This window comes from Acanthochromis polyacanthus, chromosome 4 (genome assembly GCF_021347895.1).
Source record: "Acanthochromis polyacanthus isolate Apoly-LR-REF ecotype Palm Island chromosome 4, KAUST_Apoly_ChrSc, whole genome shotgun sequence".
NCBI lineage: Eukaryota > Metazoa > Chordata > Actinopteri > Pomacentridae > Acanthochromis > Acanthochromis polyacanthus.
Genome location: NC_067116.1, coordinates 40,034,410 through 40,058,940, shown reverse-complemented (window position 1 = coordinate 40,058,940; position 24,531 = coordinate 40,034,410). Strand labels below are relative to the sequence as shown.

General features: G+C 39.4%; 1 protein-coding gene across 4 annotated transcripts in view; it reads right to left on the bottom strand.

Moving 5' to 3' along the window:
- Window positions 1-11,908: 11,908 nt before the first annotated feature.
- The window catches only part of colgalt2b (collagen beta(1-O)galactosyltransferase 2b), a 45,895-nt gene continuing 33,272 nt past the window's right edge, over window positions 11,909-24,531 (bottom strand). For all 4 annotated transcript variants that reach the window (XM_051947545.1, XM_051947547.1, XM_051947546.1 and 1 more), the window contains 7 exons: window positions 23,577-23,696; window positions 23,101-23,174; window positions 22,761-22,867; window positions 22,117-22,249; window positions 20,347-20,474; window positions 20,016-20,222; window positions 11,909-13,102 (listed from right to left, as the gene is read on the bottom strand). In XM_051947545.1, coding sequence (XP_051803505.1) covers window positions 12,829-13,102; window positions 20,016-20,222; window positions 20,347-20,474; window positions 22,117-22,249; window positions 22,761-22,867; window positions 23,101-23,174; window positions 23,577-23,696 — 1,043 coding nt within the window. In that variant the 3' untranslated portion in view covers window positions 11,909-12,828. The remainder of the gene's footprint in view (window positions 13,103-20,015; window positions 20,223-20,346; window positions 20,475-22,116; window positions 22,250-22,760; window positions 22,868-23,100; window positions 23,175-23,576; window positions 23,697-24,531) is intronic.

Here is a 24,531-nt window from a genome sequence, read left to right as displayed (position 1 = left end):
TCTCCAGCTCAGAGGTGTGACTGATGATGATAACCCTCCACTTACAGTCTCTATCTCGCCCTCTTCTATTTTTTCTTTCTTCCCTCTCAGCGGCTCGTGGAACTCGGCTTGCCAACAGCTCTCAGCCACATGAGTGATTAAAGTCTATTGTCTCTCTCTTTCTTTCCTCACCCCTTACATTCATCACAGCCAGGAGGGGAGGAGTTACAACTTTTTGGCCCAGCCCACTTTAAAAAGAAGAAAAAAAACTGCCCACTGACCAAAGAGAGTTTGAATGTGAAGAAAAGAGAAAGAAAGACAGGAAAAGCTGAGATAGAAGGGAGGATGTTGTGGAAGAGTTTCCAAGAATTACCAACAATGGCAACTATTTTCCATGACTGTCATTTTGAAGAATCTCAAACTGCACTCACTGCATCTTCAAACAGATTTCACATAAGATTCCTATTGTTTTTGAATGATTACCATGGTTGAGTTTTCCATGATTTAGCCCTAAATCTTCTTTAATTAAAGTTCTTTTCAAATATGTTGTTGAAATGGTCTCATGATTGTAATTTCAGTTTCAAATAACATATCTGAGAAGTCTATCTGGACTCATGGACATTACTCATGTTGCTGGGCATTCAAAAATAATAAACACAACATGTACAGCAGTGAAAACAGCCTGTACTGCGTTACAAACATGTACAATACAGATAAGAACCATAAAAAGCTTAGTCAACACATACACATAATACATTTTAACAGTTAGGGATCTCTTTAAATGATCCTTACATGAATAATAGGATTGATAGTGGTATTGAATATGATACTGGGATTATGTAATAACCCCCAGTTGTACTGCTAGAAGCTCTGTTTGCAGTAGATTTGAAATTATTTAAGTCAGCCGGGAGAGGAGGAGCTGAAGCTTGCATAATCTTATAAACTCGATAAACATTTTTGAGGTTTCCCAGTTACGCTGGTCAGACTTCTCTTTAGAATATGGCAGTGATATGAATTAATTAAAAGAATAAATAAATAAATAAATAAATAAAATTGTCTAAATAAATGACATTATAATTGACTTAAAACGCATTGGTTTTCAAACAGCAGTTGAATTTGAGCTTTTTTCTTCCATAATATTTCTTCTGTCAAATTAGTAAAAAGAAAAAAATAAAATACATATTTATTTTCTAAAAACTTAGTCTGATCTATGTGAACTAGTGTGTGATCAATTAGGTAATACCTAATTAGTATATTTTAACATAACATTTTTTAATAACTGTAATACTGAAATGGAATTGCCTTCATGTACATGTTCTTCTGGAGAGGTTTCATGGTGATATCTGAACATACACTGTAAAATAAATAAATAAATAAATAAGACTGCAATTTTCAAAAGATTTTGCCTTTTAGTTACATTCTTTTTTGAATTTATTCATGTGATGTAAAATAACATAATATACCTGTATCAAGTTCTTTCAAGAAAAGAGAATTTTGTCAAAAAAAAAAGTATTGGTTTTATCATAATTTCACAAACATTTCCCTTCTATTTAATAGATGATAAAATATTAAAAGAAAGGTTTACAATCTACAATTACAGACCATTTCTGAATAAACTATTAAAATGAATATTTTTTATTTAAATTTTTACAGATAATTTCTTTGTTTCTACTCATATAAACATTTTCTATTACGTGATCTGGGAAAAACATTGAGTAGAAGTACAGTATGCCTTTGTTGCCTCAGTTTACAGGAAGTTTCTGATAAATATAAAGTTTGCCAAATGGAATTCTACCTCATTGCAGACTTTTTAAAATGAATTTTTAAGCTTTCAGTCTAGATGTACTCCTAAATACTTGTAGTTTCTGCAATGAGATGAGAATTTTGCTGCTCTGCATCTATAAAAAACACACACAAAATGTCTTCAAACCATTTAACTGCAAACATTAGGTGAGCTGCAATGCTACATTCCTGTGTAACTATGACATATGTTTGCTTGTTTGCAACCTCTTTTGCAGTTTTACCATGAGTAAAAACAACTGTATCATCAATATACAAAAAGATATCAAACAGAAGTTGTAATGTATATGTAATGTATATAAGCAAGATTGGGCCCAATATGGAGCCCTGTGGGACTCCAGCTGATAGATATAAGGGGTTACATTTACAAATGTGGCAAAAGCGTGGTAAGATTTAATGTTAAAACATGATGCTCAGACCTTTACAGCTTCAAACTTAATGAGTGCAGGTGTTCAGAAGTGTGAAGTGCTTCATAAAGTTACTGATTCAGCTCGGTGATGAGCAGCGCAAGCTTGGCGACATTTGTGACAGCGGTGCAAAGGTCAACCCATAATAAATGTGTAACAATCACAGCGAGTGAGAGAAAGTGTGCGTCTGTGTGATCAAGTTCTGAGCAGAAATAAGAAGCAGTCATGTGTAAAACACTGAGAAGAGGATTATGCGGGACCAGGCAGTGCTCTGACTAACACACACTCAAACACACAAAGTAGATTCAGCAGTTAATGTTGAACGAGGTGTGATGAAAGGTGCTTCCTACAGTTAGAAGTTGCAGTATAAAGTGAGACTTGCCTGTTTCCTTGGGTGAATAAACAGCCATCAGATAAACAACGATGCCAGACAAGCATCCGGTGAAGTTGCTTAATAGCATAGAGGGTTACACACATAGAAAACACCAGCAGTGTAAAGTCATGAAGGACTTTTTCTCAAACACTGTAGTTCTTCTCTTTTTTTCATTGTCTTCTTGCGGTTTTGATGTAGTTTCTGTTTCATTGTGGTTCTCTGCAGTTGAGAAGAAAACACCACACTTCCTCTAATGCTTTGGTACAGTTTGTCATTTCTCAGATTCAGATTGTACACAAAAATTATAAGATGAGCCAATAAATTTGAAATGAATATTAAAGGTTAAGTGAATAATCCAAAATTGCTGTCCTCCTTATAAAAATGCAGTGTTGGGTTTGGGTTCACAGCCACATTTCAGACCTCAATATGCTGTTAGCAGTCCTACAATTTAAATATCAGTTTGGTCTAAATATATTTAATGATCCAGTATTTTCCAAAAGGATAAAAATAAAAGAAAATCCAGAGTATGACTTTAAAAAATTTAAATCTGTTAGAAATTTGTGGAGCAGAAACTCCCCTAATCATCTGTTCTTGTGGTGTTTATTCTAGTAAACAAAACTCCCTAAACTATTATCAATTTTTAGGATAAAGTCATTGAAATTATCTCCACCTGGACCTGCTAAAGCAACTTTTACTGCTCAATCTGACACTTGCAAGATACATTTTCTGCTAAATTTACTTCAACACTTCAATTTTTAACAGAATTTAATATTTTTAAAGCAGCCTTTTGGCAAAACACTCTTGCAAAACAGGCGACTTCTTTACATCACATCTTGAAATCCATTTTTAGTCTTGCTTTTATGTAATGTAGTTTTTTATTGCTTTTTATTGTTTTAGCTTCATCTTAATTTCACCATAATGTCGTCTTGTGGTCTGGCTTATTGTTGCAATTTTGCCGTCTGTGTATTCTGCTTTTGCTTTGTCAGTCAAAACAGAATGTAAGCTCATTTCTGAAAATTGTAAAATTCCCCTTCTTCTACTACTTCCTCTTTTTGTTAATTCCATGGTTTTAGTGAAGTAGGATGTGAAATGCAAGATGTTTATTTCCAAAACGGTGTGTGTTTTTTACATTCTGTGTGTATTGGTCCCCTTTAAACAAGCTTTCTGAAGCTCCAGTTCTTGTTTCATCACAGACAAACACACCACTGGAGTCCTCTTTCACTCACTCACGTCTCAGAACTGGAGGCCGCTGTAGCATCAAATAACCCCTTCAGAGACTCCAGCTTGTTGCAGTTGTGACTCAGGCCTTCGTTCTGACTCAGCAGGATGAAATTCCACCGGATCCTGAACACACAAGAATGCAATGAGACTCCACCTAAACTATGCTTATATTTAGCTCTGATTCATAGTTGTAGGTCATGGATTTAAAAAAGAAAAAGCATTAAAATGCCTCTCTAATCAGAGCAGATAAATGGAGCTCTGGTGAAGTGGTCTGGAGGACGGAGGGAGTCATTTGACCGTGACACTCGGTGACTTTGTGTTGCCTGCTGGGGGAGAATGAGAGGCAGGAAGAGTGAGTAAACTTGCTGCCCTGTCTTCTTGCTGTCTGGATGGACTTCCAGTGAACCGGCCTCCCCCTCCTTCCTCAGTTTCCTCTCTTCTCTTGGGCTACTTTTCCACAAATTACTTCACTTCACTTTTTACTAATGCACAACATGTTGACAAAGCAGCTTTAACAGTAAAAGATATGATGTACTGACTTTAAGATCTTGCGACTCTTTCCGGTTTTTTTTTTAAAATCTTCCCTTAACTTCACCTACACGTACTATATTACTTCTCTGGGTTCTCGTTGTTCCCAAACTTTTTCTTCTTTCTCCACCAGTGTGCTGACACAGTTGCAGTGTGGTCGGCGCCAGTTTACACAGCTGGGAAGCAAAAGCTTTCAACACATAGACACACACACACACACACACACACACACACACACACACACACACACACACACACACACACACACACACAAGCTCTCTTTGGCTTGAGTCAATATAAACAAAAAATCTCTCTCTTTTTCTCTCGTTTTCTCCCTCAAACAGCGGCACACAAAGGCAGATCTTCATCGAATATAATGGTGAATGCTGTGGAACTGAGTGGAAGTCTAAACTAAATATATGCTTATAGATAAGAGAAACACAGTGGTGGGGGAAGCATTTGGGGTCTTTTAAATAGTAAATAAAATAAGGACAATGCTTATCCCTGCATCATAGTACCTCAATAAAACCTCAATCAGTGTTGCATTTTATTTCTTGTTCTGCTCATGTTAATGTTGAGTTATTTAATGTAAAAAAGATGCTGATCATATGTTCTGTTCATTTGACATGAATCTGGTAATTCTATATCAGATTCAACTTTATTGTCATTGCACAAAATGCAAGACAACAAAATGCAGTTAAGCATCTAACCAGGAGTGCAAAAGCAGCAGTAAACTACAATATTTTCAGTATAAACAGAATGAACACAGAACACATTAATATATATAAATATGCCCTACCAGTCCAAAATTTGGATACACCTTCTCATTTATTGCTTTTTATTTGTTTGTATTATTTTCTACATTGTATATTAAAAACTGAAGATCAGCACTTTTTTGTTTACAACATAATTCCATATGTACTCTTATATAGTTTTGATGTCTTCAGTATTAATCTACAATGTATAAAATGATTAAATAAAAACCACTGAATGAGAAGGTGTGTCCAGATTTTTTGACTGGTAGTGTATAAATGTGGACACAACATAAAAACAACTCTATAGCCACAGGAAGAGATAAATTGTGGTATGAGCAGGATAAGCAGCGTAATTAATATGACTAGTATAGAATCAAATAGTATAGTATAACGTAATAGATCATAGCATAGTACCTTATAATTTAGTAAAGTAGACTAGAGTACAGTAGAGTATACTATAGTACAGTCTACTATAGCATAGCATAATATAGCATAGTAGACTAGAATACAGTAGAATATACTATAATGTAGTATAGTAAAGTATAGTACATTATTGTACAGCATAGTAGAGTAGAGTACAGTAGAGTATACCACAGTCTAGTCTAGTATAGCACAGTGCAGTAGCATAGCATAGCATAGCATAGCATAGCATAGCATAGCACCGACAATATAAACAGTAATAATGCTAGGAGATATACGCAGTGTGATTACAGAATTAACGGTATGAACACTGTAAACAAATTTTAGCCATCAAATAAATGTAGAGAAGTAATAAAAAAAAATTCAATATTTGTCATTGGAATGCAGTAAAGACATAAGTAAGTACTGTACTTGAGCATCTATACTTAATTACTATATGTCACTGAAAACAGCAGCTAGAGCAAGAAAAATGACAGAGGTTATAGAGTTTTAAAAAAAAAGGTAATAAAAATGAAAATTTAATGTAACTCTTCATACCAGATGACGACACACCATACAGGCAGTAGTTTAGTAGTTAGTTTCATGTCTCCACACTGCTCCCTGCTGGTTAACAATGCAACTCAGTGCAACTCAGTGCATACAATCAACTTGTTTATTCCTTGTGCAATAAAAGCAATCATATTATAGATTATTATTGGTCATGTGTTATCTGTTCTGTTGCCGGGGTGCAGCCTGGGCCTCCTCCTCTTCCTCCTCCTCCTCTTCCTCCTCTTCCTTGCTTTATGAACACAAACACACTTCATCCAGTCACTGAATGGACGTCTGAGGAGCTTTTGTTGACACTGAACAGTTCCTCATTATCAGTACGAGGAAGAGAACAGAAGGAGACAGCAGATACTTTCTCCGGATCACCGATAGAGAGAGAAGGAAAAATAAAAGCAGAGAAGGAGGAGGAGGCTCTCTGAACAATGTTTTCTTTTTCCCCTTTTCCTTATTATTTTGCCCTCCTGAGTCTTTTCAAACACATGTGTGTGCATGTGTGGATAATGTGTGGATGATGTGTGATACGTGTGAGTCCATTATTGGAGAAAAGGACACAGCCTTACAACAGCGCTGTTAGTCACCGGTCACTGCTCAGCACAGCGTCACTGACTCATTTCAGCCACTTAGGCAACAATATCACGTTGTTTTATGAAGAAGGATAGCAGAGCTGCCAGGAACACTGACAGATCATCAGCTGTTCCCGCTGATGACTAAGAATCCTGCATTTATCTCCACATATGCACTAACAGGATCATCAGCTAACATATGCAGAATGAATAAAACGTCCCATTTGTACACACGGCTGCACAACTGCTCCAACAGATAATATATTTCACTGCTGGTGCCTCACATCAGTCACTAAATTACAATGAATCAGTGCGAGGAGAGTTTTAAAAATTAGACAGCTTCGTGACTTTAAAAGAGATTTGCTTCATTTTTGACATTGTGTTAACTCTTTGACATAAAATAAATAGATTTTTCATGCTTCCTTTGGTTTGTCGCCATTGATAGCCAAATGTTTAGATATTTTCTTGCATTTTTTGGTCTATTTTCCTTAGTCTCTGACATTAGTGTGGACACCGACGTTGGATAGATTTGAAATCCTCGTTCTCTGACAATTGTACACCTTATTTAGGTTAAATATCTATCTAGGACTATAAATATTTGGACACTGACACAATTTTCAGCAGTTCAGCTCTGTGTACCACCACTACTGATTTAAAATAAAGCAAGATGTGCTCAAAGTGCAGACTTTCAGCTTTAATTTGAGAGTATTTACATCCAATTCAGGTGCTGAAATACTGAAAATTATGTCAGTGTCCAAATATTTATGGACCTGACTGTAGCTTTTTCCCTCGTGTATGTGTCTGTTTTGAGTCTGATGAACACACAGTAGCGTTGAAATGTTTGCATCAAGCTCAAGCTCTCATTTTTTTACGCTGAAAAAATTAACACGTGAAACAGTTGCATCATCTGTCCATTGTTTCGTTACAGTAGAGCCCTATTTCATGATCTCTGCCAGATGAACATGATAGTTTTCTTGGCCAATTAAAGCATACATTTACGAATAATTCACCTCACAATGTAACAAGAAATCTAATTTAACAGACACAAGCACATTTGCCTTGTAGAGTAACAGAGAAGTGACACACAAAAGAGTGCCATAATAAATAAAAGAGTGGCACACATTGCGACTGAGTGTTTTCTATTACATGCACACATTTGTCAGTCCTGGTTTATGGATTGTGTTACGCCTCTTTTAAACACCACACAGCCCAAAAAAGATACACCAGCAAGGGTACACCTGTGCATCTTCAGTCATAGCACCTACAGCAAACCTCCTCTGTCATCCAAATGCATTTAAGTGTTTGAAATATCCTCCAAGATGACGCACTAAGATTGATTTACGGGTCACAGGGAAGAGGACAGAGGAGATGAAGAGACTCAAAAGAGAGAAATGAGATGAGCCTCTCACGTATCTGCGGCTGTTTGATCCATATTTGTGTTTTTCCCACTAGTTTTTCTGCTCACTTTTGTTTGACATTAGTCAATCAGTCCCCTGTGTAGGCAAGTAGTCTTTATTTGCTTCGCAAAGTTACTAAATGAATGAAAGGAGAATGATGATAAGAGCTGATCAAGTTCTGAGAAAAGATGCTGAAATGCTTATTTTTCTTATCTCCTTTCGCACAGAACAAACTTGTCCTTCCTTTATGCAAAGAGAGGAAACATTGTTTTCCCACAATTCCTTGTGGCAGCAACATTCAAAGCAACACACCTTCCACAGAACACCAACATCAGCAACGTCCACCGTCACAAGATTACACAGCAGCATTTGTCTTTTTTTTTTTTTTTAAGTCTGACGCTGATGATTCTCTAAGCATCGTAGTTGTGTTTCCTTTGTCCTTATGAATTCTTCCTCACTCTTCTAGAAAAGACAGGTATTTGGAAAAGACACAAGATACAATTTAATTGACTATTCCACCTGTTTCTCCATCTTTCAGTGTCCAGATTGCCTGCTAGACAAGCTTTCCAGTCATTCCAGTTTATTCTTCATGAACGCCATTCATGTTTCCTGTGAATTGCTCTCGTCTGACTTATCTTGATCTATTTCTTTGCTTTTGCCAGACTCCCTGCCAAGATTTTGTGCTCTTTGGCTTTTTACTTGTCTCTGTTTTATGCCTTTTTGCTTGCTCTGCACCTGGATTCTTAGCTACGCTGACTGACATCTTGTATCTATTTGGAATCCAAGGACTTTTACCTGGTCTCTTGTGCGATACCAGTGTTCCCCCCAATATAAGATTATTCTGTACTGCATGCTCCACCAGACCTAAAAGCTGATTCACCTGCCTTCAAAGACTCCTATCAAGAGGTCTCAAGCTCAATTTTAGGGTCTTCAGTAACGTAGGAAAGCAGTAACAATAATTACACTACCATTGAGAAGTTGGGGTCATCCAGACAATTTCATGTTTTCCATGAAAACTCACACTTTTATCCATGTGCTAACATAACTGCACAAGGGTTTTCTAATCATCAATAAGCTTTTAAACACCATTAGCTAACACAATGTAGCATTAGAACACAGGAGTGATGGTTGCTGGAAATGTTCCTCTGTACCCCTATGGAGATATTCCATTAAACATCAGCTTTTTTCAGCCAAAATAGTCATTTATCACATTAACAGTGTCTAAATTGTGTTTCTGATTAATTTAATGTTATCTTCATTGAAAAAAAAAAAAGTTCTCCTTTCAAAAATAAGGACATTTGTAAGTGACCCCAAATTTTTGAATGGTAGTGTAATCTTTTCAAAATACTACAAAATTATCTTTCCAAATATGTGTTCTATATTTAACTCACTAAGCTCTTGTAGTTATGAGAGATGATTTCAAGTCTTCATGCCTCTAAAATGTATGCACATACAACAGATAAACTCAATATTTTTGTGGCCACTGCAAAAATATATGCTGCACTGAGGGAGAAGGTGTCATCAAAACTTGTGGTCCTATATTATTATATTATTTACATTATTTATCTTGAGACTCAGCATGTAACTCGACACTGAAATACAGAGAGCGTCCTGCCTGTGATTATTTATGCCCGTGTCTTGTTGTTGCTTCATAGTAATACACTGGCTGGAGCCCTGTGGTTTGAAGTGCACTAAGATAATAAGACTGTGGCATCATAAATGCAGACCTGACATTCAGGGTGATGGGGTTCACAACTCCAGCCCTCCTCAGCTTGCTGATTATCATGCAGAATGGAAATGCAATGCCTGGAAGGTAGGAAACAATAATCTGAAACACAACAGCAAGCTTGAGAACTGGTATTTGTAGCTCTGTGTGAGCATCATGGCTCATGGTGTGTGCTAATATTTGTAATATTTAATCTCTAACTACCCTGTCACAAACTTGAACGTACAATTTCTCAGGGTAATGTACTGTTAAATAATGTTTGTTTGAACATAAAATCTGAACAAAATACATTTGTATTAACATTGCAATTTGCCAAATACAATTTACCTGAAGAGAAGTGAGAAGACTTCATGTTGAATTCAGTTGCTGTTTCACACGTGGCCAGCAGATGGCAGCACAAATCTTGTTTTACAAACGGCATCGAAAACAGGCACCACCTGAGGAAACCCTGCAAAAGGAGCAGTGCTGAGTTAAATATTCACATCCTTTACTAAGTAAAAGTTTTAATATCAACCTGCAAATGTACTCTGTTAGAAGTAAAAGCCATGCATCGAAAATATTACTGTAGTAAAAGTATGTCAGTGTTATCAGAATAAAAGGTGACACAACTCTGCAGTGCACTTTATACTTACAGTTGTTTGCAGAGTTGATTTTAGGATCTGAAGCTGCTTTGAAATGGCTCCAAGTGACTTTCCTGACTTGTTCATGTCAATGATTTGTTCTTTCAGATCTTTGCTGAGCCCCTCAGGCTTTGCCACTGAAGTGTTTGTAGCTAATGAGTGTGTCAAATGGATCCTGTTTAAACTGCCTCAAAGGAGTCACCAGCTGTAATCAATTGTAATCACTTGCATAAGAGAGGTCATGCCATTTTGAAAGTTTGACTTTCAACATCACCAAAACTGATAATGCAAGTTACTGTACGTATATTTTTGAAAAGAATTGATCAGATTTCTTCTTTCAAAAAACCAAAGGCTTGATTGAGGGCTGCACAGTGGAGTAGTGGTTAGCACTTTGGCATTGCAGCAAGAAGATCCCTGGTTCAAATCCCAGGGTGGGCCTGGGATCTTTCTGGATGGAGTTTGCATGTTCTCCCTGTGCATGCGTGGGTTTTCTCCGGGCACTCCAGCTTCCTCCCACAGTCCAAAAATTTGCTGAGGTTAATTGGTTACTCTAAATTGCCTGTAGGTGTGAATGTGAGTGTGACTGTTTGTCTGTATATGTAGCCCTGTGACAGACTGGTGACCTGTCCTGGGTGTCCCCTGCCTTTGCCCAAGTCAGCTGGGATAGACTCCAGCACCCCCTGCGACCCTAGTGAGGATAAAGCGATGAATGGATGGATGGAAAGGCTAGATTGATTTTTGTGACAAAGATGCATGTGTTTTAACTATTCCAGAGACATAGGAGTAAATGGAAACCCAAGACTGCAATGATACACGTAGTCCTTACAAGTGTACCCAGACTTTTGTAGACAAGTGTACATTCAACCACTGTACAGGATCACTGAATAACTTGAGGACATGGCAGTAAAATCCAGTCAGGCCTGGTTAGTGCTGCTTGTCTCAGGATGGAAAAGAAATAGCTGTGAACTCAGGCTGAAGTTTTCTCTCACATCTCCAGCTGCAGGATATTAATATTAAAACACATTACCTTTGTGCCCTATTTTAAAGTATTTGTCCCTCTCACCCTCTGCCTCACCTCTGCTCAAACAGCCTCCACCATCCCCTCTATTCCAGCTCTGGGTCCCCTGTTTCCTTCTTTCTCCGTCCTTCAGTCTGTCAGATCCCTCAGCAGACAGGAACTATAAAACCGTGAGCAGAATTTCACTGAGCCGGTGAACAGCAGAGCACAGCGTCCTCAATATGATCACCGCTCAAAACCCAGAATTTATTGGGAGGTTGCAGCTCCTTTCATGTTTCACCACAATTTGTGTAAAGCCGCGAGGCTTATTTTCAGGGAGGGGGAAGACATCAGAAGGTCATGGGAACGGTTGCAGCCAGTTTACACTTACTATTCAGCTGACTCAACAATAATACACATTACTTAATGAAAGCTCTATTTTAGGCCTACAGTTTTGCCGCCAATGGCTAGAGGATCTTCTCAAACACACTGCAATGCCAGTAACACAACACAAATTACAGTAAGAAGCTAGATGCTATCGGTTTGTTCCTGCTGCAGAGTGAGTGAAAACACAGAAACAGAGAAGTTGTTTTATTGGTTCGGCCCAGCAACACAACTGAACGAAGCACAGCCTGAGTTGAGGACAAGAAAAATTAAATAACTCAGGTTCTTCCAAAAGATTTAACACATGTAAAGTCTGAAATGGGTTGAAACTGTCCATCTTACATGCTACATCTAACGTGTAACTGATGCTACGTAGCAGGACCAGCCCGCTTAGAAGGTTTCTCTCTCTGCAATGACAGAAGTTTAATATCATCTGTTGCTGTCCCGCTGGCTGGCAAGAAAAGCCTGCATTTTTCATCTCACATGTGTGTGTTTGTGTGGAACAGCATGTGAAGCAATGGCACTCCTGGGTACAGCATGTCAGCCTCCCTCCTCCCACCGCCGTAAACACATGCATATGTCAACGTGCACGCCCGCAAACAGCCTCACACGCACACTCCAAGAGTTGTTCTCAGACAGCTTTAAGACTCCTTTATTCTCCCGCTGTCCCATAAAAGCACATCTGCTTCGTTTAAATAACAATAATCTTTTTTAAACAATATAAAAATTCATTTGTTGGAATGATTCTGTTTTTTCTGCAAATGATGTTAGCCGTCTTCCATGTGTTGCTTAAGTTCTTACAGAATGTAACTGCCTGCACATGCCCAGAGGAGACACATGGGGAATAAATAAAGCTTTTGTCAAAGGCCTGTTGGCCCTCGTCCCAGGTTCTGCTCTTCTTCCTCTTCCTCCTCTCATCAGCGTCGCTCCTCAGGCAGCAGACTGGATTGACATCTCAATTCTGCTTTGTATTTATGTGTGTGTGTGTGTGTGTGTGTGTGTGTGTGTGTGAATGCATGACGTCAGTATGTCACCTTGTAGTTCAAGTGTCTTTTCAAGTGTGTGTACACATGACTTGTACACTTTATATTCGTAGTCTTTCTCTCTCTGTATCAGAGTTCGTCTCGTGATGCTCGAGCTGCTGGAGGCGGTGAGTCTCCGGTGACGCTGTTCTGGGCCACGGGCCGGATGCGACCCTGCTGGGCCGTCTTGCGGTCGTGCTGCCGGTCCCAGTCGGTGGCCACGGCTTCGTCGTCCCAAATGGTGGAGGTCTCGGTGTCGCTGATGTAGCCCGGTTCTCCGGTGTAGTGGGTGGGATAGATGAGCAGCGGCTCCACGGAGAAGGCCTTCAGGTCCCGAGGCTCAAACTGAGACATGTACTGGACACTGAGGAGGGACGGAGACAGAAACAAAAAGGAAAAACTTTAGGCTAATTGTTTATAGTTTGCATAAACATTTAGACACTTTAGTCTGTAAATGTCAAAGCCCAAAGGTATTCAATGTTCAGGGATAAAATAAGGACAAAATCTTCATTTAAATCAGGGATAAAAGTGAATGAAATCACTGCATGTCCAAATAGTTGCAAGATGTATGGAATTTCTTATTTATTGCATTTCTTTCCCATTTTCTATCAACATTTTGGTTATTGCTTTACTCCATACAGGTCAAAACCCAAAGATAAAACAAGAGGCCAGTGAATATTTGGTAATTTTCCAATCCATCCACTGTCTGTACACTGCCTCATCCTCATCAGGGTCATGGGGGGCTGGAGTCTATCCCAGCTGACTTTGGGTGAAAGCAGGCGACATCCTGGACTGGTCACCAGTCTATCACAGGGAACAATCACACCCTCATTCACACCTACAGACAATTTCCAATCATCACCAATTCACTGCATATTGTTTGACTGTGGGAGGAAGCCAGAGAAAACCCACGCCTGCACAGGGAGAACAGGCAAACTCCATCGGTTGGGACGTGAACCGAGGGTCATCTAGCTGCAAAGCGACAGTGTTAACCACCGAGCTACTGTGTAGCCCTTTTTGGTAATGACAAACTAAAAGTAACCATTATAAAGCTGGATACAATCATTGTATCCCAAATAGCAGTAACAAATACGCAGTTTCTTACTTACTGCTTAATATTTCTGTTTTCTATTAACATCTTGATTATTGTTTTAGTCCATTCAAGCCAAAACCCACAAAAACTTAAAATACAATCACAAACACTACCAGTCAAAAGTTATTTGTATTATTTTCTACATTGTAGATTAATACTGAAGATTACCATTTTGTTTGTTTACGACATAATTCCATATGTATTATTTTATAGTTTTGATGTCTTCATTATTAATCTGCAATGTGCACAATAATTAAATAAAACCCATTGAATGAGAAGGTGTCCAAACCTTTGACTGGTGGGATGTGATAAACTGATCAAAATCCTCTCATTTGAGAACATGCAGCCAGAGGTTGGCCTGATAAATTACAAATAAAAAGGACAAAGGTGGATGAAATTATTGCACCTCCAAGTAGTTGTAATATTTTGGGAAATTCTTTCTTTCTGCTTTTTTCCCCCCATTTTCCATCAACACTTTGATTCGTTTTGTTTTAGTCTATAAAGCCCAAAACTCAAAGACATTCAATGTGCAATGATATAAAATCTTCACATTTGAGAGCATGGAGGCAGTGAATATTTGAATTGATGGAGGAAATCATTGCACACCCAAATAGTGGCAACATGTGACCAACTTCTGACTCGGTGCCTTTAAACATTGTAGCCTACAAAGTTGCCAGAGCTGGTTCTCTTTTAAATCCTGTCAAGTCTGTTGTAAAGACTCCTGGTGTCTTGTTTGACAGTAATCTGAGTTTTGATGCAACTGATCAACTCTAGACTCTACAGAAGTCAGAAGCGAGGATCTTAACCAGAACCAAGAGATCACATCAGTCCTGTTTCAGCTGCTTTAAAAAGACAATGCTTTAGGATAGATTTTACAAAGGGCCTCTTTCCAAGCTAAATTTGAACCCTTTAGCAAGTGCAACAGTTTGAGATCCTTGAGGAAATCAGAATCAGTGAAGTCTTTTAAGTCTTTTCTTAAAACATGTTTTCATCAGAGAACATTTCCTAATTTTGTATAATTTTGAATTTCCTTTAAAGTGTCTTTTATTTCTCTCAATAATATTTTGTAGTTGTGTAAGTCTGTATTATTTTTATACACCATGTTGCGTTCTAACTTGTGTATTTTGTTGCCTTGTGATGCACTTTGCAACTTGAATTTAGGAAAGTTCTGTATTAATAAAGATGATTATTTTCACTGAAGCTGACTCATGGCTGCTGTACGTGACTGTTTTGCATTTTGCTCTAACTTCTGACTCGTCATAGCCTCTAAACTGGAAGTTGTGATGTCCATATTGAGTGTACCGGAATGTAACTTCACAGCAGACAGCAGATTTGCAGGATGTCAAATAGAGGAACAGGATGATCTTCTCCTGTGTGGCAACACTGCTGTCGTAACAGAGATGTTTTGGTTGCTATATGCAAATTGCACACTACATACAAACCATGGTAAGAGGTCATGAGACTAGATAGAACCAGACTGAACTACTTTCACTAATTCAAAGTAGTTTTAAATACAACAATTCTCCATACAAGTTGAGCAGTAACTCGTGTCTACAGCGGTGAGAAAAATGCGGCCGTTTGGAATCAGTACATGGACTTTTTTCATAAAATTCAGAATTAAAACTAAGATTACCTAAATTGTCAAGAGGATAGTAACTCATTACTATTTAGATGTTAGTTTCAGTAATTTTTTGAAAGATAAAATTCTAAAAAATATTCTAAGTTTCAGCTTTTAATTTGTCCTCAAGTAAAACACTGTATATCTTTGGCTGCTTCTTTTTTGTTTTTTAAAGAGTCAATAATACACAGTTAATAAGAAAATGAACGGTAATGTACACAACAGTTCACTGCCACTAAAACACGTTTATGCGTTACAAGGTACAAGTAGTGCCTTGCTGCCAACTCATCTGTTATAGTGTGTAATCAGGTTGTCCCAGATCAGACCTTCATCATGAATATGCAAATACAACTGTACTGTTAGGGACTGTGGCACATCTGTTGAATGAAGACGTCTTTTTTTTTTTACTTGCCCTGTTTCTCTTAAGATTACCCTTAATTTCACTGCATAGGTTGCAACATCAATACAGATATTGAACTGAACTGAACTTTTGGATATAAAATGTCGTCACGTCATCAATGTATCCTATTACACATTTGTGAGAAATGTTAGAATTTAATAATGATTCCTAAGGTTTTACCAAAACAGAGTCTCGTCTCAGTGACATTTGACCTACGACCAGCAAAATCTAATCAGTTTACTCTCAAGTCCAGGTGAAAATTGGTGCCAAGAAATTCCCCCAATAGACAGACATATTCACGACAATGCGATGGACACTCCAACAGAGAGACAACGTATTAACATAGGAAGACAGAAATGATTACTTCAATACTCTACTAGGACTATACTTGTTGTGTACTGCTCACACCTGGTGTTATGAACAGCAACGGTTCTACAGGAGTGGAAAAGTCTGTATTGCACACTCAGTTTGTTTATTTTGCATGCTCAGTTGAAATTTGAATAATAACTGTGTAGTTTAATTGTGAGCTCTTGCTGAGTGCACCAGGTCTGCTGTTGGAAGCCTCGAAACTACAGCTGGACAAAAAAGTGTTAGACTGTGGCCTTTTTATCCATCCAGTATCTGTGTAAAGACATTTGGACAAAAAAAGTGTTTGCTAATTGTCCAAATGTCTTTACACAGATACTGGATGGATAAAAAGGCCACAGTCTAACACCGGCAGCAGCAGCAGCTTCCACAGCTGCAGACACCGAGGCAGATCCTGGAAACAACAAGTGTTTGACTCCAGCCAAAGTTAGCTTCACCGTCTCCAGCTCCTTTCACTCCCAAGCCGCAACTTCAACACGTCCCAGACAACCTTGGTAAAGAAGAGCCTGTGCAGGTGAGCCTAAAAATACACCTAGCTGAGGGGTGTCTGTTTTATAGCTAAAAACAGAGAATATTCCTGCAAAAAATATGGTATATTTTGGTGTAATTGTAGAAATGCCAACACTCTTTTCTGTTGTTTGCAATTTTTTTCCAGCTCTGATGCAGCATAATCTGTTCATCATAACACACTAAACAGTCTTATTTACACATATAATCAACATAAATTATGATAATAGATACATATACCACCTGAACATCTGCATTAAGCTTTGACTTTTTCATTATTTTCTACTAGTGGACATCAAACTGTATGAATCCTCCCCTTCCTGCAGGGATGACGGCGTAAACATTGGACAGTTCAATCTAAACAGCAATATCCTTTGCAATATTACTTTTCTCAATAGCTTTCGCAATATCAGCTTCAGCATCATGTTTAATTTTCATATGCAATATTTCGATGACATAACATTTCATTTTTATTTACAGAATTGTCAATTTAATGTGCAACATTTAATTTCTCAGGTGCAATAGTTCAATTTCATGTGTGATATTACTTTACTATCTGAGTCTAAATGCCAGCATTACTTTTTATTTTTCTGTTCTAGTCTTATTCTGTTTTCACTCATGCATCATACTTTTTTTGCGTTTTTTTAACTTTGAATTGCACTAATCATTATATCAATATAATATATATTATTTATTTAGCAGGCACTGGGAAATTAATTTCCTCACAGATTATTGAAGTCTTATCAGATCTCATCAATTACAACAGATTGAACAGATTTAGTTGTGTGTATTTCTATATTTGAACTGTTCAATTCAGTTTAAAACAGCTCTGGATGTATATGAAATGGACAATAACCGGTTTTTGGTGGATGATGGCCACTTTTAGGTGTGTGAACTCAAATTTCAGATGCATTCTGAGTCATTTTGCCTTGAAACTGGACCTGTTTATAAAGAAAACATTTAATCTCACCAGATTAAAATCACACCTTTCCGAATCGTTCAGAACTGCCATCCTTTTGCTGCAGTAAAAGTGGAGCCAGAGGGAGGAATGAGGGCCGCTGGGATGTGACACGTCAGCCTTAAAGGTCACTACAAAGGTTAACTCTCTGCTGCCCAGTCACCTGTTTAAAGGCTGCCGGCACTTTTCCAGGACAGTGAAACTCTAAACCTTTATTAGTGCCTCAGAGGAGGTGACCTTCAACTGCATACGCATTGTTTTGCACATCAGGTCTTTTATTCTGGAATTGCGGCCTTTTTATTCCGTTTATGTGCGTTCCTGAGCAAAAACTGCCTAAAAAAGAAAGGAGGAATGAAGACAACAGTGTGACAGAAAAAACAAATCTGACATAACATCCACTATTTAAACACAGCTCATAATCCCTGCTGTTCACTCAAGTAATACATAACACGTTTTACATATTTTCCTGCCACCTTTCCGCATTTCTGTCCGTATTTCCCATTTCTCTCCCTTTTGAACAAACTCACCTTCTCTCACTGCTGAATACACACAGTGTGTTTACCTAGTAATCTATACACTGCACACTGGACACACATCTCCATGTATTTATATAGTAATACACACACACACACACACACACACACACACACACACACACACACACACACACACACACACACACACACACACACACACACACACACACACACACACACACACACACACACACACACACACACACACACACACACACACACACACGTTTGTTTTTCTATACCGGTGGGGACTTACCATTGACTCCCATTCATATCTAACTCCTAACCCTTACCCTAACCCTAACCTTAACCATCACCAAATCAATGCCTAACCCTAAACAAACGTTTTTGCACTTTTACATTTTTTATTAACAACAATATGGTCAAGAAAACGGTGTTGCCACCCGTGGGGACCTCATTTTAGGTCCCCACCGTAAGACAAGTCCCCACCTTTATAGCAAATAGTCAGGTCAAAGTCCCCACCGGAATAGCAGAAACAAGTACACACACACACACACACACACACACACACACACACACACACACACACACACACACACACACACACACACACACACACTTGCCCAGTGTTCATCTCAATCCCGCCCCCACACTCAGACCTCTATCAATGGGAATCCTGTCCCCCTTCTCCGACCAGCAGGAAGAGCCATGCCGGTCCACATTCCTTTAAAGAGAGCGGAGGAAAGGGGGGAGGAGAAGTGGGTGACACAGAGGTGTGCGAAGAAGTAAATTTGACTTGGGAGAAAGGGAAAGTTGAAAAGAGTTACGGAGGTCGGGACAGCGAGGGACGGGAGAGCAAGAAGAGGACAGACAATAGTGGAGTTTGAGGTAGAAAATGGGACGGAGGGAGGGCTGGTGATGGTCACACGCATGCACCAAATAATAAGATATTTGGCTGCAAGACTAAAATATGCATTAATCTCATAAAGTGTTGACACCCCTTTCATGGAGTTAAACAATGAGAATAAATGCAGACAAAAAAAAAAAAAAAAAAAAAAAAAAGAAAATGGGACGGAGGTGGGGGTTCAGGAGAGCAGGGCACGGCAGGAATCCCTGAGGGAAAAAAAGAAACAGAAAAGCAGCCATTGTGTGTCCTGTGTAAGGGGCCGAATCCACCGAACCCCAAGAACAATCCCTGCCCTGTTTGTGAAGGAGCACAGAGAAGGAAGAAGAGGGAGGTGGTGCTCCAAAGAAAGATGGACGAGAGGAGCTTAAACCGGACATTATTTAGAGCTGAGCGGGACAGAAGTTGTGGTTTAACCACCAGAGCTCAAACTAGAAAACTACTCGCTCTAAAGAGTCTCAAAATGGACATGAACATGCGTGTTTGTGTCTATGTATAGATAATTACTGTACAGCAAGGCCCTTTAGTATTCCTGCACCGTTTATGGCCCTTGAGTCTTTTAAATTTTTGTGCATGCACAGGATGCATGTATGCCAACAGTCTGCTCAGCTTAAATTTAGCTTTTTGCTTGTGCATCTTCATGTTTATTTTTGCATGTGGACTGTCTGATATTTTCTTATGACAGAGTGCAGTGCACCTGCGATCATCTATTTGTGGTCCTCAGTAAATATTTGCCTGTCTGTTCAGAAACCACACTGTCTCAAAGGCTCTCTGTGAACATAATACTGCTCACTGCAGCGGTGTGGCCTTCGACATTACACGTTTTAAATAAATCTTCATTCTTTTGTGTTGCGTGTGTGTGTTATGCCTATTACACATTACATTACTTATGCACTGTGATTTTAAAATAGAGACGCCTGGATTAGAGACTGACTTGGGGTGTTTGTTAAACATGATGGGCAGGAACTCGTCTACAGGCAGCATCTTCAGGAAAGGCTGTGCAGCCAGCAGCTTTCTGGCTCCTTGCTGGGAAAGTGCGTATCCGAGCGTCCAGTAGGAATAATCTGCCACCACCAGATTGTGAACGCCGTCCACCGACTGCTCCGGCTGCTGCACCTGCATACGCTTACGCCCCACGTAGCTGAAAACAGAATGAGATGGACAGAGTGTTACTGCACATGAAAAGGAGCTTCAGTCATTAAAATTCATGCAGACGTGTAGTAATCTGAATGTTCGGGGAAAGAATGTGGAGCAGGTGTTCTTACATGAGGTCCCAGTCCAGCTGGCTTTTGTCTACGTCGTCCATTATGGCCTGCAGCCTTCTTTTAAACCTGGGCTCAAACCTCACGTCGTCCTCTAAAACAAGAACCTTCTGGAGGCCACGTTCTATCACCTGATTGGTCAGGAAACACAGAGACTTAAGTTACAATCAGTCGACTTAAGTCTTACATTAGCAACAGGAAGCCAAAGTTGAAAAAGTTTATCTTCTACATGGAGTGATGTGCAGAGATAAAACAGAGATTTTTTAAAGACCTCCTGAAGCAAAAAACAGCATTTTTAGCCTTGATAGCATGAAGACCAAATGGTGCTTTTTTATATGTGAAGTAAATTGCCACCTTGAAGATGACTCTTAAAAACAAACATGGATTCAGATTTCTAGGGTTTCATACGTAATAAACCTCAGCAACCAATCCTGTCAACTTGCATGATAAGGCTTTCATCATTTTTCTTCAAAATCGGTTTGGCAAGGCAAGGCAATTTTATTTGTATTGCACATTTCATATAACAGTGACAGCCCAATATGCATTACAGTAAAAGCATATATACAAGGTTGAGGTTGAGGTTGAAACTTTTAAATCTGAGTTAATCCGATATTAAAACTTGCATTTTTTAGCATAAAGTGTGAGAGCAGAGTCATTACATGAACTGGTGTGTTCGAGCTATAGCTCAAAGAAAACGTCGACATATGTAACTTTGAGGCTGCACAGCGGCGTAGTGGTTAGCACTTTTGCCTTGCAGCAAGAAGATCCCTGGTTCAAATCCCGGGGTGGGCCTGGGATCTTTCTGCATGGAGTTTGCATGTTCTCCCTGTGCATGCGTGGGTTTTCTCTGGGCACTCCGGCTTCCTTCCACAGTCCAAAAATATGCTGAGGTTAATTGGTTACTCTAAATTGTCCGTAGGTGTGAATGTGAGTGTGACTGTTTGTCTGTATATGTAGCCCTGTGACAGACTGGTGACCTGTCCAGGGTGTCCCCTGCCTTCGCCCGAGTCAGCTGGGATAGGCTCCAGCACCCCCACGACCCTAGTGAGGATAAAGCGGTGTATAGAGAATGAATGGATGGATGGATGTAACTTTGACAGACAGAAATTAGTTTTTAGGAGTTTAAGGAATGACTGAAGCAGGATTTCAACCTGTATGGCAGCATACATGAATAAACTGACAACATTATTAAGCACGAATCCCCAATAGCAGGTCCTAAAAGTATATGCCTAACATCACATACAATACTACACTTATGGAAAAAAAGCATTCAGAAATATGTCAGTTTTAGAGGTTAAATCAGTGACAGGAGACAAATTTTTTGACATGATTGCTGCTTGTCTTCACAAGGTCACTAGAAAATGACACTATTTGGCATGTTAGGGTCACTAAACATGTCCTAAAAAGACTCTTTTATTAAAAATTTGGGTAATTTTTGCCTTTATCTGACAGCGGCAGGAAAGGGTGAGCAGATATAGGGGGCAGCAAAGCATCCTGAGATGGAATAACAACAAAGAAACAGCTTCAGGGCCAAGAGACTGTTTACATGGGACGTCTGCATCCAGGGAAAATGAGTTTTCATGAAGTTTGAATCAAAAAGGCTGAAGTAGCTAAATGGCACTACTAATATTTCATTTCAATATTTATTTTATTCAGCTGCAGAAATGGAAACTAGTGTCCTAAACTTCAGCAGGTTGGATTCTCATAGTAAAACCTGCTTATTACAAAATCTTTCTACCTGTAATTAATGCACTGAATCTCCTTGTTGCTCACCTGCATCCATATAGAGTGATGGCTCAGGAAGCAGCCGATCTCCCCTCTGGTCAAAACTCGGCCAGAATACGGGTCCTTGTAGCCCGGCATCATTTCTATTCCCAACGCCTGCAGCTGTGACGTATTCAGAGCCCTGAGAGAGAGGAGAAATTAAAGCTATGGTGGGTAATGAGAGGAGGGGGATCATGCATCTACACAGTCATTATGCAGCCAAGTCAGTCGTCAGGGAAAACAGCGTCACAGCAAAAAAAAAAAAAAAAAAACACAGGAAAGAAACAGCAAAGTCACGCCTGGCAGGTTGCAACAAGTAACACACATTTGCCAGACAAACAAAAGGCTGGAAAAAGGATTAGGGCATTCTCAAAAGTGGATTAAAGTAAGCACAGAGGAGGGAAAGTAAGTCGAGCATATTGCTACAAACCTCCTGCTTGGACAGGATGTTTGGATATACATGTCAGAGAAAGTAGCGACAGATTGGAGACAGGAGACGGAGCATTATCCCAGCGCTGAAGTTGTGTTGGGCAGAAAAAAAACTGTTACGCAGAATAAACTGAACCAAACATCACAGAGATTTCTTTCAGGATTCAATTATCCTTCAGCACAAGTTCATCAAGTGCAAGCAGGGCCGAGCGTTTGTGACCTACTTGCCGTCCACTGCGTCTGTCAGCGTGGCATGAAGGCCCAGAGAGGCCATTGTTTTCAGCATCCGGGTTCTCCTGTCCAGCCGCCGTTTCAGGTTAATCAGGAAAACCTAAACATTCGGGGGGAAAAAGAAACATGTGGGAAACATTTTCATGGGGTCTGAAATGTGATTCTGGAGTTTTAAATGTTATTCCAAAAAAGAAAACACAGGAGGCGAAGGTCGGACAGGTACGAGGATAAAGGAAAGTGGAGGCCTCAGAATAAAACTGGGAGAAAAACAGAACGTTTGTAGATAGGCAGTAAAAATACAAAGAGACACAAGTTGCTGAGCTCAGAACTCACTTCATCGAAGCCGATCTTTCCCTGCAGCGACAGCGGAGCGTAAACGTGCTCGGAGGGCTTGATGTCGTGGTCGACTGTTGACAGAGAGGGGAAGAAGGCAAAGGGTTAAAACAGCAAAAACAGGACTAGAAAAACGACTGAATTTCCTCTGGACTGTGATTGTTTGTTTGATCTGCTGCATTTAAGAGAGAAGAGAGGAGCAGCGATGGAGGCCAGAGGGGGGAAATGAGACGGAGACGAAGGAGGAGTGGACATAATACAGGAGAGGGCTGACAGGATGCAATCAGGAGGGTCGAGGAGGAGAAACAAACCTGAGAGCTGAAGTAATCAAGGAGTGAGACGTGGTAAAGTCACAACAGGTGGAGTGTGTGTGTCACTGTGTGTGTGTGTGTGTGTGTGTGTGTGTGTGTGTGTGTGTGTGTGTGTGTGTGTGTGTGTGTGTGTGTGTGTGTGTGTGTGTGTGTGTGTCGACTCACTCAAAGCCTCCGTGATGGTGTGTATGAAACTTTCCCTTTCGTCCTCCACATTCTGCTGGGCTTTGAGAGGGACGGGCAGGAAACCGTAGTGCTCTCTGTTGCACACATACATCTGCACACCTACAAAAAACACAAATGCACATAAGTTTCTGGAGCTTCTTCACACAATAATTCGACCACCTCTGGGTGCTCATACCTCCTCAAACATGCACACACTTTTTCACTCTAGCATCTACATGCAATGGAAAAGCACATAAAAGGTTTTTCTACTAAATAACTTGCTTGAGGATTCTTAAAGTGCTATTTATTTGCATGCTGGAGCCTGATATCATGAAAAGGAGAGTCTTTAAGTCACTTGGCGTGCTTGCAGAATGTGTTTTTTTGCAGTTGGCATTCAAATTCATGTCATGTAATTGGAATCAACCATCCTGTGTATTATTAAACGGCATAAAATGACACGCAAAAAGTGCATAAAGCATAGAAATTTTATGCAAAATGTGCCACAAAATGGTGCACTACGCATCCTCATTTTTATGCTATCGCGTAGGCATGCAGCTCCTCCACTAAATGAGCGAGACTTAGTGTTGGACAGGCTATCCATAGAGTAATGGGAGGAGGGAATGTCAAGTTGGTGATGAAACAACATTTTAAAAGACATACTAAGTTGTGTAAAATACATAAATAATTTAGATGATTCAACATTCAAATTATTACTCAGGAGCAATTTTTTGTTGCACATATTTTGCTCCTTTCATTTCTTGAAGCCATTTAATTTTAAATGGCACTGGCCTCACTTTTCAAAAAATCTCATGTCTCCTTTCTATTAGATTTAGCCTCTTAGTTTGAGCAACAAACGTCCTTAAATACGTTTGAATCAGATAAAGTTGGTGCTGTAAATAAACAGTGTACAATTAGTAGGCGTAAACACATACTTTTATGTTTGTGAGTAAAAAGT